Below are 16,022 nucleotides of genomic sequence, written 5' to 3' on the forward strand. Positions count from 1 at the left end.
GTTGACATGAGGGGTCAAAGGAATTGGAAACCGAAGGGCCTTGGCCTTGCCTCACAGGTGCTATTCTAAGTGCATTGAGTACACAGGGCTCTCTGCACAGGAAGCCTGCTCCAGGAATGGTGATGCTGGGCTGGAGATAGGACCCTGTAGTTAAGAGCACTGGCTGCTCTTCCAGAGGACCTAGGTTCAGTTCCTAGCAACCACATGGCAGCTCACAGCTGTCTGTAACTCCAGTTCCTCACATAGACACACATGCAGATCAAACACTAATGCACATACAAATAAAAAAATCTTAATAAGTAAGTAAGCAAATAAATATATAAGCAAACAAGGAAGCTAACGCAAACTGACAAAGGCTCCTGTGATTTCAGTGTTTCCTTTGATCCTTCATCTAATCGGGCTTACCTCTGGCAGATGTTTTGCCTGACACTTTCTTTCTCCATCTGTATACATGGTGAGTCTTTGCCTATTATTAAATGAACGACTCTCTATGGGCTTTCAAGGCCTGTTCCCAAGCTCCGGCATCTGAGCCTATCTTTGGGTTCCTGTCTGTTCCGGGAAGGGCAGTCTATTCCGGTACCTTATCCAGCTCATCCTCCAGGAGGCAGGGATCCAGGCCCAGAGCTGAGAACTGGTTCTCCTTAACAGTCATGATGACATTGTACATCTCTGAGTAGTCCTTGGTGGTCAGGTGTGAGAAGTTGACATGGGGTGGAATGAGATCCCGGCTCAAGACATTGGAGTTGAGGTACCCTAGAATTTTCTCAGCATTCCTGCAGTGCAAAGAGAACAGGACTATGTAAGAAAAGTAGAAGTAGGAATCTAGGGGCTCCTCCCAGAATCCCAAGAAAGGGACCCACAGACCACTGACAGAAACATCCATGAGCCTGTCTTTGTGGGCCAGGGCTGAAGAAGATGATGACCTCATCCCTTATGTGATGGAGGGGACCTCTTACCCTGCCCAGCCCACCTGCTACCCCTGGGTGAGGCAGGCAGGAAAAAGAGGGACCAGAGGGGCCATGACACATACTCGACCACACACTTCTCATTCATGATGTTGGCTTTGAAGCCCAGCACGGCAAACACCACGAGGGTAGCCAACACCGAGGTGAAGAAGTTGATGAAGGACACCAGGGCAGCATCGAAGTGGCAGTTATTGTCCTGTTTGTTGTAGCTTGAGAAGGCGATGACGCCTCCAAAGCCCAGCCCCAGGGCGAAGAAGACCTGTGTGGCTGCCTCCCGCCACACCTGGGGGTCCAGCATCTTGTCCAGCTACGGGCATGACCATGGGAGCAGAGAAAGAGACAAAGAGATGATGGTTTTAATGGTGTGTTTACCATCCCCGCCCTTTGCTCAGCCTCAACAGAGTCGATGCAACATGGCCTGGCAGTAAGCAGCTGTGGCTGTGGGATCCTGGGAAATTCACCTAACTCCTCTGAGCCTCATCTTCCTCAGGTGCAAAGACAGATCAGAGGCTTGCTAGGAAAAGAATTAAAAGCTAAGTGCTCACACAGGAGGCTGACCTACAAGAGCGTTTGGTAGTGTGGAGCTATTTCCAAAGCCCCTTTCAAATCAAATTCTCTTTTGCTCTTCAGTCCTCATGTTAGGAACCAAAAAGAATGAAATAGGACTCCAGCATCCTTGGGGTTTATGGTCCAGTTGGAGAGAAGGACCTTGGCAAACTGATCCCACCAACAGATGCTAAATTGCAAATATGACAAGGGCTGGGAGAGTCAGTCTCTCAGTGCTCAGAGGATCCAGAGGTGAGGGATGCTTCCCAGGGTCGGGGAATCCTCAAGCTGGTCATCTGACTGGTGACAATAGAGTGAGAAAAGCCATTAGGGAAGAGGGATCAGTGTGAGCATAGGGTGACATATAAAGGGGCATGGAAGTGCCCAAGGTGTTTACACAATGAGGGGCTACAGCTGGACTGCTGAAGTGGTAGAAATGTGTTGGAGCAGGTAGGGGTGCAGGTGAGGTGAGCAAGTGGGGTGGTACAGGTGGGATGGTGTAGGCAGAGAGGTGATGCAGATAACACTGATGCAGGTAAGATGGTTCTTATAAGACAGTACAGATGAGCAGGTGTGTTTGGGAAGATGAGGCAGTGCAGGTGGGATAGTGCAGATGGGATGGTGCAAGTGAGGTGGTGCAGGCGGAGCAGTGCAGGTGGGGCAGTGCAGGTGGGGCAGTGCAGGTGGGGCAGTGCAGGTGGGGCAGTGCAGGTGGGATAGTGCAGGTGGGATAGTGCAGGTGGGGCAGTGCAGGTGGGGCAGTGCAGGTGGGGCAGTGCAGGTAGGGTAGTACAAGTGGTGCTGAGAGAACCCAAAGAGTCAAAGGCCTGTAGAAATCTTTGTATTCATCCTAAGAAAGCACTTGATCCAGGAGACACTAAGGGGCTGAAGAAAGAAGGCCACTATTAGACATGCATTCACAAAAATAACTGGTGTATGTAGCCAGGAAGCTGCAAGGAGATACCTTCTGAAGGTCCAAGTGGCATGTGGTAGTGGCTGTGCCTGTGCCCAGATGGCGCTGAGAGATTTAAGAGGGAGAAATGAAGGCCTAAAAGACAGGTATGTGAGACTGGGAGGCCATGTTTGTGGCCTGCCTGGAAATGAGGCTTGGGGCGGGGAGTGGGTGCGGAGAGAGGTAGGTCCACGGGGCTGGGCAGAGCAGGCCCTGATAGCAGTGTTAGAGAGGTCAAGCTTAATGTGCTGGGAGAAGGCAAATAGAGAGCTGGACAGAGAGCACAGCTGGAGACAGAGGTTGTGACTGGCATGGGTCCCTGTGTAAAGTAAAGCTATAGCTAGAGAGTGAGACAAGGACAGAGCCTGGGCCGAATCCACCTCTCAAGTTCCATGTGGGGAAGAGCAAGTCATCTCCAAGGGAGCAGGAGAGGCATAAAGGGGACACCCAGGGGACAGTTCATGGTAGAGGGAAGGTCAGTGTCCAAGTGACAGATTGCAGAAGTCAGCAGCCAGGAGGTCACAGGTGTGTTGAGCTGTTTAGGGACCCAGGGGCCCTGGAGCCAGGTGGAGGGAGGGAGGGAGGGAGGGAGGGCAAGAGGCACCGGGAAAGAGGCAGAGTCCACGGCATGTAAGCTAGTCCTTGGAGGGCAGCAGAGAGGCTATGATCAGGGAAAATCTGTGAAATTGGTGTTGTTACTATTGTCGCTTTTCTGTATTGTCGTTTTGTTTTGTTTTGTTTCAGGCGCTATGGCTTGATGATTGGATTAAAAAAACAAACAAACAAACAAAAAACCAGAAGCCTAGTGAAGGGCAGGGGTGTAGGAACAGGGAGTGGGGCTTCTCCCACAAGAGGTCTCTGAACTACTTGTTCGAAATGGAAGAGGGAGAGGGACAGGACAGGTGCGAGCAGGTCTGTACCTGTCATTTGAGGGGAGCTTGACTTGATAGGCCAGCTTTCCCTGAAAAGCAAGAGGCAAGCAAGGATGCTGAAGGGTAGACTCTGTTCAACGGTGGGTGGGTCAGAGACCCAGGGAAGGGATTTCCTGCACTGCTGTAGGCTGGCATGGGTAAGGTGTGCTTTCTGCTGTTGTTTCTTATGAGAAAGGATCTCACTGCATACTTCAGGCTTGCTGAGAACTCCTCCTCTTATTGTGTGTCCATCAAGTCCATGGGTGGGCGGGTGGGGGAGGGGCTTTTGCTGTGTGGGGGAGGGGCATGAGGGTTGGACCTCAGGGCCTCCTCCTGCCTGCTAGGATCCTGCTCTACTTCTGAGCTCTAACACTAAGACCTGGCTTTTGGACATAGGATGAAATTGGTTTGTTTGTTTTGGTTTTGGTTTGTTTGTTATAGAAGAAACCCAGGCCCAGGGCGCCTATGTAAAACCTTGGGGCCTAACTGAGTTTGGACTTGAGGCTTTTGCTTCTGGTTCTATTGTAAGACAGTAACATCCCCCACCCCCGACCCCGCCACAAGGCTCAGGGCAGCACCCTGTAGTCAAGCACTTCAGGGTTTCAGCAACACAATATGAATCTTCACGCTAAGGGACTCAATAAAGACTATAAATAGCCTTGCGTCTGTGTAAGTTCTTTTCCCTCCAAATGAGCTCTACAGGAACCAAAGCAATGCAACACAACTTTTTTTTTAAGGCATTAGGAAATAGAGGTCTCTACTAGGCCTGATAGAAAAGTAGAGATTAGAGAAAATGAGAGAGAGAGAGAGAGAACACAGCCATTCACTTCTGAGAAAGGACTCTTCTAACCCCACCCCAACCCCGATTTCCATGTCTCCTCAGACAACAAATCTTCAATGATTCTCCAAAAGGCTCCAGAAATGGGCTGAAGGATTGCATGTACTTTGAAGGTGTTCTGGTCTTCACTGGTGTGTCCTGGTGTCCAGTGCGATGGTTTCATCTATCTCTGAGACGTAAACATTGGACTTCCTTAGGATTCTCATCATCCCCTAAATCTAAAGCAAGAATGTGGGTATATGTCTAGCCTCACCAAATGTCTTAAATGAAAGCAGCTATCCCAGGGGAGACAGCCAAGGAGCTTGAGGGACATCTCAAAGGACAGGGCAGGACTGAGGTGTACATGATGATTTTGGTTAGAAACAATTGTTTCTTTGTTAAGATCATAGCTATCGTTATTATTTTTAAATATGACCTGTTTATTATAAAATGAACAAAAAGCAGAGAAGGGTAGTATAGCAAGCCACTACTATAGCCATTACCCAGAAACCATCACTCTCATTCTTTTAAATCCCCCCACCCTACCCCAAGCCCCAACCCCCGCCCTAGATGATTCTGAAGCAGACTGATAGCTACGGATTGAGCTCTGAAGCCCCATAAAATTGCCTAAAGCTGAAGCTCGCCCTTGGACGGGAGATCGCCCTGTGTGTGTGGTCTCCTATACTCTGGCTTCTGGTCCATAGCTTAAATGGGACATGTTTGCTGCTGGAGCTGAGCAAATACCCAAAGCTAGAATGGAGGTGAACTGAGTCAGGAAGCTTCTGTATGAAATGCCTGATGCTACCTGATTTTAAAGGAGATTTGTGTCAGGCTTCATGGGGTAGCAGTAAGTGATGTCAGGAAGTGTCAACAGGGATCAATCACTATCTAGACAGGATGCCCCATGTCCCTGTCCCTTCCAAACATTGGGATAAGAGTAGGAAAGGTAGGAAGGGATTTTCTCCGCTGGAGAGGAGACCGTTCCCTCCTGGGTGCCCACCCAGTGTGATATAGCACTGGCTTCCTGCCGTTTCTTTGGCATAGTGACTAAGTCACTTCCTGCCAAGGGAACAAGGTGTTTTTCAGCATAGAAGACACTTCCTGAATGCACAAGCAGCTGCTGAGCACTGGCCTGAGTGGCGAATGACAGCAGCATACACGTGACAGCAGCACACACCCTAGCTTCTCAGTACTTCTCTAGCACCTTGCTTCAGAGCCAGACTGAGCACAAGACACCAGATGGCACTGGAGTGCAGAGTTCCCGCTGCCTGAGAACAGTGTCACCTTCACAAGGGACAAGGACAATAATAGCTTGTGCTTGCCATGTGTTCCCCACTTGCCAGGAGCAGTCCTGTGAGATCTGCTGGCAGCTCTGTGCAGGGGTATCACTGCACACCCTATCTTGCAGCTATGAAAATAGGCCCCAAGAGATGAGGAATCTCCTCAGTGGCAGCTGGGTGATGGGCTGGTTACAGATCACAAGGCTGGGCATCTTTTGGATCAGAGTTCTTTGCTCAGATGGGAGTCAAGAAATTCCCCCAGCCAAACCCTTTTCTTGAGTTCTTGAAACTTTCAGGGACCTCTCAACTTTTTCTCTAGGAGTTAACATACACTCTTGGTCCTTTGGGCTCCTTTGTTTTACCTCTTGACCCGAGAAGTCCAGTTTCCTCCCCCAGACATACGTGACCATGATCCTGGCTTCCTGAGTACGCTTCTAGCGAGGTTCAGACAGATACCAGCACATGAGATATACACCCCATGGTATAACATACAAGGGCATATGTTGCGTATATTTCTCCCACACTCCATGCAGCACACCACCTTGCTGTCACTGAGAATACTTCCTCAGTGTTCTTCCTGAGATCCCAGAGTGCCTAGCAAGCTGCCCCACTCTGTCTACTCACAGCCTCACTCCACAGTTAATAATGCATCTCTTTGGGAAATAGCAATAATAAGAACACTTACCCTGAGGGCCATTAGGAGATTTTTAAGCAAGTTGACATATGTGAGGAGTGTAACACAACTGCTTAACGACCTCACAGACATGTGCTCTCAGGATGCTCCTGTGCAAAAAGATGCATCAGCAGATTGCTGAGAGCTAGGGGTGGCCATGCTACTGAGGCCACGCCTACTTGTGAGCCTTATTTACCAGATGGTTTTTAGGGCCTTGCTTGTCCACTGTTCCCAAATGGACAGTGACTTCACACTCACACCACTTGGCTCACAGTTGTCTGTCACCCAGGGTCCCTCATAAGCAAATCTCCCTGTCCTCCTCTTGGGCTCTCTATGGCAGTCTTCTAAGAGGTTCAGGGTGACCATATTGTTCCATTTCTCTGGCCAGGACCTCCCTCGGGCCAGAGTTCACACAGAGGAAAAGTGTGTGAAAGTGTATCTCCCTAGAAACCCCCAAGTCTTTGTTCTCTGCTCTGACCCTTCCCCTCAGCCACACTGGTCAGTAACAGTGCTGCATCTTAACTTATGTATCATTCATTCTGAGGGGTGGAAAATTTCTCTGCTGTATTCATGGATCTCGGTCTTAGAACAGTGTTTGGCCTCCAGTGAGCCTTTGCTTGAGGAATGCAAACACAAGTGATAGGCACTTGGGCATTTGGAGCACGTCAGTCTCTTGCTACTAAAATGAATGCTGTGGCAACCAATACGGAATACTGAGCAGTTTGCTTATCTATGACCACATTTGTAGTGGAAATACCTGTAGGTGAAATCACTGGGTCAGAGGACATGGGTGTGTATAAGTCTGACTCTCTCAGAGTGTGTATAGTTGGAAAACTCTCTATAATTCACACAAGAATTACATGGCACCTTATCATGACCTGGCTTTGTAATTGGGTGAAGGATGTGACAAGGGAAAACTGTCTGGGAATTTCAAACAGTTCAGTAGCCACTGGCACCAGTTACTATCCCTTCTGAGGCACTAGTGAGTTGTCACAGCATCCTGGTCACACAGCAGTTGACAGATCCACTAGCTCTCTGCTATAGCCCGGATAATTTATGATGCTGGAAGAAGTCAGACGAGGGAGACCTCTTATATCATGTAGCACAGCCTGGGAAGAGTCTGCGATGCCTGATCAAAGTTTCCTTATACTCTGCTCATGGTGACAAATGGCATGACCTCTTGGGATGTTATTAATATTGCAGCCTATATTGATGAAACAGTGCTAATTTCCTGGGCAGCTCTAGGCAATGACCTGGTACTCTATGGCACCAAGAACTTTAAATGGCCCTAGAGATCCTCATACCATGGTCCCAGAGACCCATGTTTTACCTCATATGAGCTAAAACAGTCACCTCTCTGCAATGGTCCTCATCCTGTACTGACTGCTACATGGCTGTTTCTGAGACCGAGTTAATATATGTTAACAGAAACCTCACTCCAGGCAAACAAGAGCACAGGCTGCCTCGGAGTACTTGATAGTCGAGAGCTCCACTCTTCTAAGCCACCCCTCCTTGCTCAAGGTAATCCTCCAGAGTCAAGGGCAGGAACTGTGCCATAAAACCGCTTAGTGGACACAACGTCAAGATGGGTCAGAAAGGTTTGACCTGGAGGAGATCAATTAGTCAAACGAACCATGGGCCGCACCACCCTGGTTCTTGGGGGATTTGGCTACTGTAGTGTCTTCTAGTTTTGAGGGGTTTTTTTCACCTCAGAAGAATCTGGCCACTACAAATGCCAAGATAGATTCACATAGCTCCTGGAACATTCAGGAAATGATTTGAGAAAGAAGACGCCCCTGTTGTTCACTGAGTACATAAGCTTTATGCATCTATTTGATGGGCAAAAAAAAAAAAAAAAAAAAAAAAAAAAAAAGAAGCCTGGCAAACTCGGATTGACTGAGAGTTCGATACCTGGTGTGAGTATTCATGGATATGACCACTTGGGAAATACTTGGGCTGAAGATATGCATACCCTTTGAGACAGCAGTTTGAATATTTACTATATCATCCTAGAGAAACTTGTACAAAGACTTGTGTGGTGATGTTGATTTTAGCCTCTGCTGGTTAGTTTTTATTGTCAACTCCACTCAACTAGGAAGACGGAATCTTAACTGAGGAGCCGCCCACATCATATTATCCTGTAGACTTGTTGTAAGATACTATCTTGACTAATGCTTGTTGTGGAAGAGTCCAGACCACTGTGGGCAGCACCATCCCCAAGCAGACAGATCCGGGCTATATAAAAAGGCTAGCTCACCATGAACCTGAGAGCGAGCCAGTAAGCAGCACTCCTTCACAGCTCCTGCCTGAGTTTCTGCTCTGACTTTTCCTCAATGATGGACTACGACTTGGATGGACTGAGTAGGATGAAGTCAACCCTATCCTCCTCAAGTTGTTTTTGGTCATACTATGTGTCACAGCAACAAGAAAGGTGACGAGAACATAACGTTACCAGCATGGTAACACTGGAAGCAAATGGCCATCAAATAGAGAACAAATACGTGCATTTTAGTTTAGTTTTGTGGTTGACTATTAGATCACACTGAAGTAGATGTTCTAGAGCCCTACATGTCAGTATTAGTACAACAGAAAGAATCATGCCATGCAAAATAAAAAGCAAGGCACAGAAGGATACTTGGGAAGGTATCTGTAAACTTTAAGAATACATAGAAATGACATGTACTGTTTGTGGAAATATGTCTATGTATAACATCTCAAAGAATGCATTAGCAGGATAAGCCTCAAATTCAAAGTAGTAGTTTCTATAACCCCCCGTTGGAACCTAATATTCAGGAGTGGTTCCCTGGAAGTGACTAAGTCACGAGAAATCCACTCCTGTGGATGGGATTTATAGAAGAGGCTCAGCCTGGCTCCTTTGCCCTTTCACCATGGAGTCTTCTGCTGCCTTCACCTTAACCTTCCCAGCTCTAGAACTGTGAGTGATAACTTTGCTTATAAATTACTTAGTCTGAGGTTTTTGTCACAGCAGCAAGAGCAGATGCCAGTAGCTACTTTTGAGAAAGGAAAGATATAACATTAGAGAGCATGCAAAGGCACTTTGTTTGCATCTGTAATATTTTACTTCTTAAGAATGTCTATAATAGGGCTGGAGAGATGGCTCTGTGGTTAAGTGTACTATCTGCTCTTCCAGAGGTTCTGAGTTCGATTCCCAGCAACCTCATGGTGGCTCACAGTCATCTATACTAGCATTCCGGAGTACATACAGATAGAGCGCTCATGTACCTAAAATAAACAAATCTTTTTAAAATGTCTATCATATTACTAGATACATAATTATAAGCTTGAGATATTTCAGAATTAAAGAGACTTTGTAATGGGTGTCTGAATCCAATGAGGTGAATTGAAGTACTGTGTGTGTTGGGACTAGTGGCCAAGCCCAGTGAGTCTATGCCATTTGCTTTTGGGTCTTCATACCAATGAACTCCAGCAGCAGCCTATTGGGAGATGTTTGTGAGGCTCCATGGTCACGTGCACCACCAGGGCATACACTCATATACTCAGTGAAGTGCAAGCGGACACGAGATTGAGCGTGACTCTAGAGCAGCTGCTGAAGTAATTCGTAGAAGCCGGCGGCCTTCTTCTCCATTACCCCAGGGGAAACAGGCTGGTTATCTATTAGATCCCATGTGTTTACAGCCCTATGGTTTGCTTTAGGTGAGTCTTTGTGAGTATGCCTGTACAGATCTTGGTTAAGGCCAAGGATGCTTAGGGGCAGTTTGTGTAGTTACGGGGAATGCAGGCACTAACCATGTTCACACTCCACACACCACAGTCCACTCACAACGGCAGGGCAGGAAAGCCAAAGGGACCTGGAGACTTCATACTCCACAGAGTCTGGAGTCTTCTGTGTCAGCCAGTGTCAACTACTTGTGTAAGGGAGTGTGTATGTGCATTTGTATATACACATGTATGGTGGCACTATCGGACCCTGAGGTTTCAGGCTGGTCTGGACCAGTCTCACCTGGAGCTCATGAGCCAGAGAGTCTTAGCAAGCCCCCTTTGGCTGCTACTTATCAGGGGGACTTGGGGGTGAGATTCTTAGCCCCACCTGCTGGAGGCACTGATTACATAGTTTAGGGCAATTTAAAATGATTATTCCTCAGTGGCCTGACTCCTGTATCTGTGCCCAGCAGTCTAAATGGCCATGGCCACCGGATGGGGACAGACCACCTTCCTGAAGGCTAGGCTGCTTCTCAGCCAAAACCTCTATAAACAAAGATTTTGTGAAACTCCTTCACATGCTATATTGATGGGATCAAGGGGGAACCCGAGTGAGCTCCCTGTTCCCCTGATTTGGGTATAAACTGGGATTCCTGAGGGGACTTCATCTTGTCACCTCTTGTCATAGATCCACGAAATGAAGCCATGCCTCAAATGAATGAGGAATGAATGAATGAAGCCCTTCCCTCAGATTCCAATGGAATCTGCCTGTGCCATTACTGCAGGCATGCCTGGTGCTTTCCCACATCCTTGCTTATGTGGTTTCCTTTGATTAATAAACCATACTGGTACTCACCGAAGCCCTTCCTGCTCTGCAAGGCTCATTTCAGATGCCACCTCTCTCCTGGAGCCTTTTCTGATTTTACTCAAATTGATATCATTTGGAGACATCCTTGAAACATGAGGACAGAGCCTAAGGCCCCTTCCTTGTGCCTCTCCACAGGAGCTGACAAAACACCTGACACACAACAGGGTTTCGGTGTGGAACTACATGAAGCTGACCAGGCCCAGTGGATCTGCCAGGGTCCTCCCCCCACACACACTCCCCACCACGTGTGGGAGCCGCAAACACGTACCTTAGGAGTGAACATGTGCAGGATGCCATCGACCGCCCCTCGCAGCAGCAGCCCCCGGACCAGGAAGCAGGCCAACACCACATAAGGAAAGAGGGAGCTGAAATACATTACCTGCAGAGAAGACAAAGGCCCCTGTCAGGCCAGCCCCTCCTACAGCAGGCACCCTCCTTCCCTGCTCACAGCTGGGCTCCAGGATTCTCCTCTGATATTAGGCAGCAGAACTCAGAGCCTGGAGCCCCCAGGCACTGAGCCAAACCCACCATCCATCTGGCCCTGGGCCCAGGCAGGAGCAGAACATGCTGGAGTCAGCGTGGCTGTGCCTGGGGCAGCTCTGCCTTTCAATGGCTGGCAGGAATGAACTATTAGGCCTCCGCTCCTAAGGCCTGTGATGGGGCGAGGAAACCCTATGCTCTCCCTTCTCATTTTCCCAGGATCTCCTCTGTCCTTAGGGGTCCTATAGCAAAAGGCATCTGCGAGGTCTTGACACTGTTTGCCAGCAGAGCCCATCAGCAAAAGGGCCCAGCCTCTAGGGATCCTGAGCCTGAACCACATGTCAGTTGCTAGCTGATATATGTCATGCACTTTTCTACAGCCCTGGTACAGCGCCATGAGCAAAGAATTTGCTTGTGGAGTGGACGCCCCAGCTTCAGTGACACAAATCCTGGGGAGGTAAAGGAGAGGGCAGCAGAAAGGCTGAGAAGGTGCCCTCTGAGCTAGCTAGCTGAGTACTGACCCTGCCGCTACCATCGACCAATCCCAGGGCCTCAGGCTACCTACTTAATCTTAGTATGTCTCCATCTTCTCATCTCTAAAGGGCGGTAATATTCTTAACTCACAACGTTGGTGAGAAGCAAGGATGTGCAGACGTGACAGTTCTGACAAATGCCATGAAGTGTCAGCTACTATTTTGGCCTCAAGAGAGGGAGGAGATTGGTGGCCGAGGTAAGACCAGCTTTCCTACAACTTAGCTTCCTTACTCATCAAATCTGACAAAGAACCAAGAGCTTCAGCCAGCCAGCCAGGGCTCCAGTTCCATCTCAGACAGACTAGCTGTATGACATTAGATGAGGCGCCTTCCCCTGTACAGAGTCCAGTTTCCTTGTCTGTAAAATGAGTTGGCGGGGACCCCAAGATCAATACCTCTAGCTTTCATTCTCCTTGACATATGCAGAACAGGCCTGAGCTATGAGCACCAAGGCAGATGGGGTCCAGCAAGCTCATCCTCGGGCTGTCTGCAGTGGCAACGCTCCTGGCGCTCCCATGAGGCCAACACTATCACTCCACTAGTCTTCCTTGGTGGGCTTAGGATCTGAGCTCCTGCTTTCTCAGCCCCTGCTGCCTATTCCCAGCTCACCTTTCCAGAGGACTGGATGCCCTTGACTACAGCCATGCCCACGATGCTCCAGGCCACCAGGAGGCAGAGCGTCATCTTCCAGTTGAGGCCTCCACTCTCTGAGATGGAGTTGGAGATGTCCAAGGCCTCTCGATACCAGAAGTAGGTAGTGGCTGAGCTCTTCTCACACTCAGGCTCCACGACTGAAACCAGAGCAAAGGCCACAGCTGGGCCTCAGCTTGCAGCCCTAGGGGCCAGCTCCTCTGTGGGACCCCGCCCACGTAGCAGCGGGCGAGTGGGTAGTGGAAGGTGGGCTGTGCCATGATCGAGCAGATCCTGAGGAATCGAGTCTCTGACTGGACCTAAGAGGCTTTAAGCCACAGTCAAATGGCTGAATTCCCACCCAGAGTTGGCGGGGACCCCAAGATCAATACCTCTGCTCACTAACTCATAAAAAGAAGAAGTGTCACATTTGTCTACAGGTTCTTGTGGGAAGGTCCCGAGACAGAGGCTGGAAACCCTGGTTAAATAAATAATAAGAGAATGGGAAAGTGGCTTCGGGGTCAGTTTTCCCATCTGTGGAGTGGAGCTGTCTGCTGCACACAGATAAAAGTCGTTTAGACATAAGGTATTGGAGTAACCCAGTACGTCATAATAACTAAACAAAATTGAATCCCTGAGACCTCTGTGAGCCGGGCCTGAAGGAGACCAGTAGCTCATTCCCTCAGGGAAAGAAAGAAAAATGAGAATGAGGGTTTGATGTAGTTTCTCCAAGGTCACTTAGTGAACCAATGAAACCCCTCTGAGTACTAAACTGTTTAGATTCTTTCCTGGGCCAGGACTAGCAGGACACCACAGCTTGCATTCCTCAGGGGGATGCCATACTTGCCTGCCTGGGTCCCATTCCTGATGACGGGACATTCACTCCACGGCAGCGGGTACTGGAAAGATTTGAAGAAATAGAAGACGCTCCACCCAATGATCACATTGTAGTACAGCCCAACAAAGAGACAGACCTGAGGACAAGGGTCAGGGCAAGATCAGGGAGGCTGTGGTGAAGCCACACCTCCCCACACACCATCTAAGGCTCAGCAGCTCAAAACCAGCCATGAATGAGGATGAGGGAGGGGGATGAGATGCGGGGGAGGGGAAAGGGGGGAGGGGAAAGGGGGCCTAGGCTGCAGGTAAAGCCACACCTCCCCACACCATCCAAGGCCCAGCAGCTCAAAACCAGCCTTGAACAAGGATGGGGGAGGGGATGATAGGCAGGGGAGGGTGGAGGGTGGGGGGAAGGGTGCAGGATGGGGGGAAGGGTGGGGGGAGGGAGAGGGGGAGGGGGGAGGCAGGTGGGCTTCTCCCAGTCCTCCTCCATTCATCTGGTACTCAGGCAATCCACAAAGAAATTCCTGGAATATTGAAAATTTTCTCCTTTAGGCAATAAACTCTTAAAATGTTAATCCTTTCCAGTCTGAAATTCCTGTTAAGATATTTGAAGCCCTTTCTCCATCATTTCCAGGACCAAGGAGGCACACCACAGCATTGGTCCGGGCAGGCCTAAGCAGTCCTGCTTTGTGATTGTGTGGTTACTGTTTTCCTTCATCTTCCCTTCTTTCGGATGCTACTCTTTTTTTAAAACTTTCAGCAGCCCACCTCTAGAGGCACAGCAACTAAGTTTGGCCGGGTTTATTAATTAATAAATATTGATAGGAGGGCCTATCTATGTTTTTATAGGCAGGGCTTGGCTGTATCTGCTCCCAGTGCTCAGAGGTCCCTTCCAGAGGCCTGGCTACCCCAGACAATTAAGATTGCTGGTTAGTGTGAATGCAGAAGGATTCTTCCCTTCCATGTGAGCACCTGTGTGGAGGAGCATTGCATTTGTGGGGTGCACATGCAGAGAGAAAAGGGGGGAGGAGTTGTGCTGGATAAACACAGAGCGGCATCCATCTCATTAACTGTGGTGTTTGGAGTCCAAGTAGAGATTTCCCCTACTCTTGCATGTGCACACATAGCCAACCTTGCATTTACACTGTAGTTGACCAGAGTAAGCTATACAAAGCTGATGCCTGGCTTGACAACAGGACCGAGCTGACTTAGGATAACCTTTCCACCGGGTTTGAGAGAGTCCTCAGTCCTTTCAGAGTCCCTGGAGTAGATTTCAGTTTTTATCTCAGGTGTAAGAATGGTCAGGTAGGGGCGTTGCCTTTAAGGGATGCTCAACTTCCTCAGCTGTATACAGCTCTCAGCAAGTATTCATCATCAGCCATAGATGAGCCTAGAAGTCCCCATCCAAGGCCCATGAGGTCACCCAAAATCTCAGGCCTCCCCTCTGAGTATTTCAACTGTTCATTTACACACCAGCAAGGGGTCCTAAGCCACATACATTTGAAACATGCTTCCCAAAGAAAGGTAAAGGAATTCATACAAAGCTGAAGGTAAGGAGTGGTGGGGACCAGGGACAGTCCATCTGTCCCCAGCTAATAGGGACTGAGATATTCTTGTGAACATGTCACATTTTTCCCTCTTTTGCATCATTTGTGAATGTTGCATGTGGTTTCTGGCAGCGCCATCAACTTTCAGTTTAGGACATACGGTGACCATGGTGACCAGAGATCCCAGCTGTAAGCAGTTCTATTGACAGTCCCTCTTGCTTCCCTTGTCTTAGCAAGGACTCTGGCCTATAAACCCAGTGACCTCCTCCACAGTATCCAAACGTGTCCCCTCTGCCTCCCACATAGCATATGCCCCCAGCTTCAGGACTCACAATACAGCTGGAAAAGCCGATGCCCCCTAGGCGGGGGCACACGTAGTGCCACACACCAATGCTGCCACGGCGGATCCTCTGGCCCACAGCCAGCTCCAGAAAGAAAAGGGGGATGCCAATGATGATCAGCAGCACCAGGTAGGGCACCAGGTAGGCGCCTGCAAGGAGCAGAGAAAGGCTGTTAGAGTAAGGTCTGTGTCAGAGTGACAGTGGGAGGGAATGGGTGGCCAGGAGACGTAGCATCTTATGTCCGCAGTCTCAGCCACATCTCTGAGGCCGTCTGGAGCTTCTCTGTGAGTCGTGTGGCTCAGGGTTGTGATCTCTCCAACGCTGACACACTCAGGCTTTCTTCTCCCCAATCCTCTCTGACTTGAGATGTGAAAGGAGGGGGCATATGGATGCCGGGGCCTCCCGTTCACAGGGCTGGATCCAGAAACAGATGCCTCGTTGCCTCTCAGGGAACATCATGTCAAGTCATAGACACTGTCACACAGTACTCTGTGGACACCTGTCCACGACCAACCCAGATGACATGATGGCTCCTGCTCACTCATTCCCAAGGGCTCACTCCCATCCCCACCCCCTCCCCGCCCACTCTGTGGTCCAGCCTGCTGGTATCTGGGGCAGATGCTGACACAGCAGACTGAGCAACTCCAGAGAAGCGGAGCTTGGAAACTCTCCAGGAAAAGGGTCTGATCAGCATCACCATTAATCCACAGCTAATTGGGAGGAATGGAAGAGAAATTAGTTGTTCAGGAAAGCGTGATAAGGGAATCATAAAGGGTAGAATGATCTTGCTGAAGATTGGAGATAACAAATTAATCTTGCTGTCTTAAACCTAGCTGCGGACAGGAACTCCATTCCAAGTGACAGGGCATTTAGCAGGAGAGTTAAAGCGATGGCTGGACATGGTCGAGTGCATCCCACCAAGACTTGTGCCAAGAACATGGCCCTGTTAGCAACAGTA

At 49.2% G+C, this 16,022-nt stretch overlaps 1 protein-coding gene across 1 annotated transcript in view; it reads right to left on the reverse strand.

Annotated features, from left to right (window-relative positions):
- Slc6a17 (solute carrier family 6 member 17) overlaps nt 1-16,022 on the reverse strand; it is a 43,416-nt gene that overhangs the window by 5,345 nt on the left and 22,049 nt on the right. The window contains exons 3-8 of the mRNA XM_051165599.1: nt 15,056-15,213; nt 13,184-13,310; nt 12,316-12,497; nt 10,962-11,072; nt 1,031-1,272; nt 581-773 (exon numbers count right to left, since the gene is read on the reverse strand). Coding sequence (XP_051021556.1) covers nt 581-773; nt 1,031-1,272; nt 10,962-11,072; nt 12,316-12,497; nt 13,184-13,310; nt 15,056-15,213 — 1,013 coding nt within the window. The remainder of the gene's footprint in view (nt 1-580; nt 774-1,030; nt 1,273-10,961; nt 11,073-12,315; nt 12,498-13,183; nt 13,311-15,055; nt 15,214-16,022) is intronic.

This window comes from Acomys russatus, chromosome 23 (assembly GCF_903995435.1).
Source record: "Acomys russatus chromosome 23, mAcoRus1.1, whole genome shotgun sequence".
In the NCBI taxonomy this organism is placed as follows: Eukaryota; Metazoa; Chordata; class Mammalia; order Rodentia; family Muridae; genus Acomys; species Acomys russatus.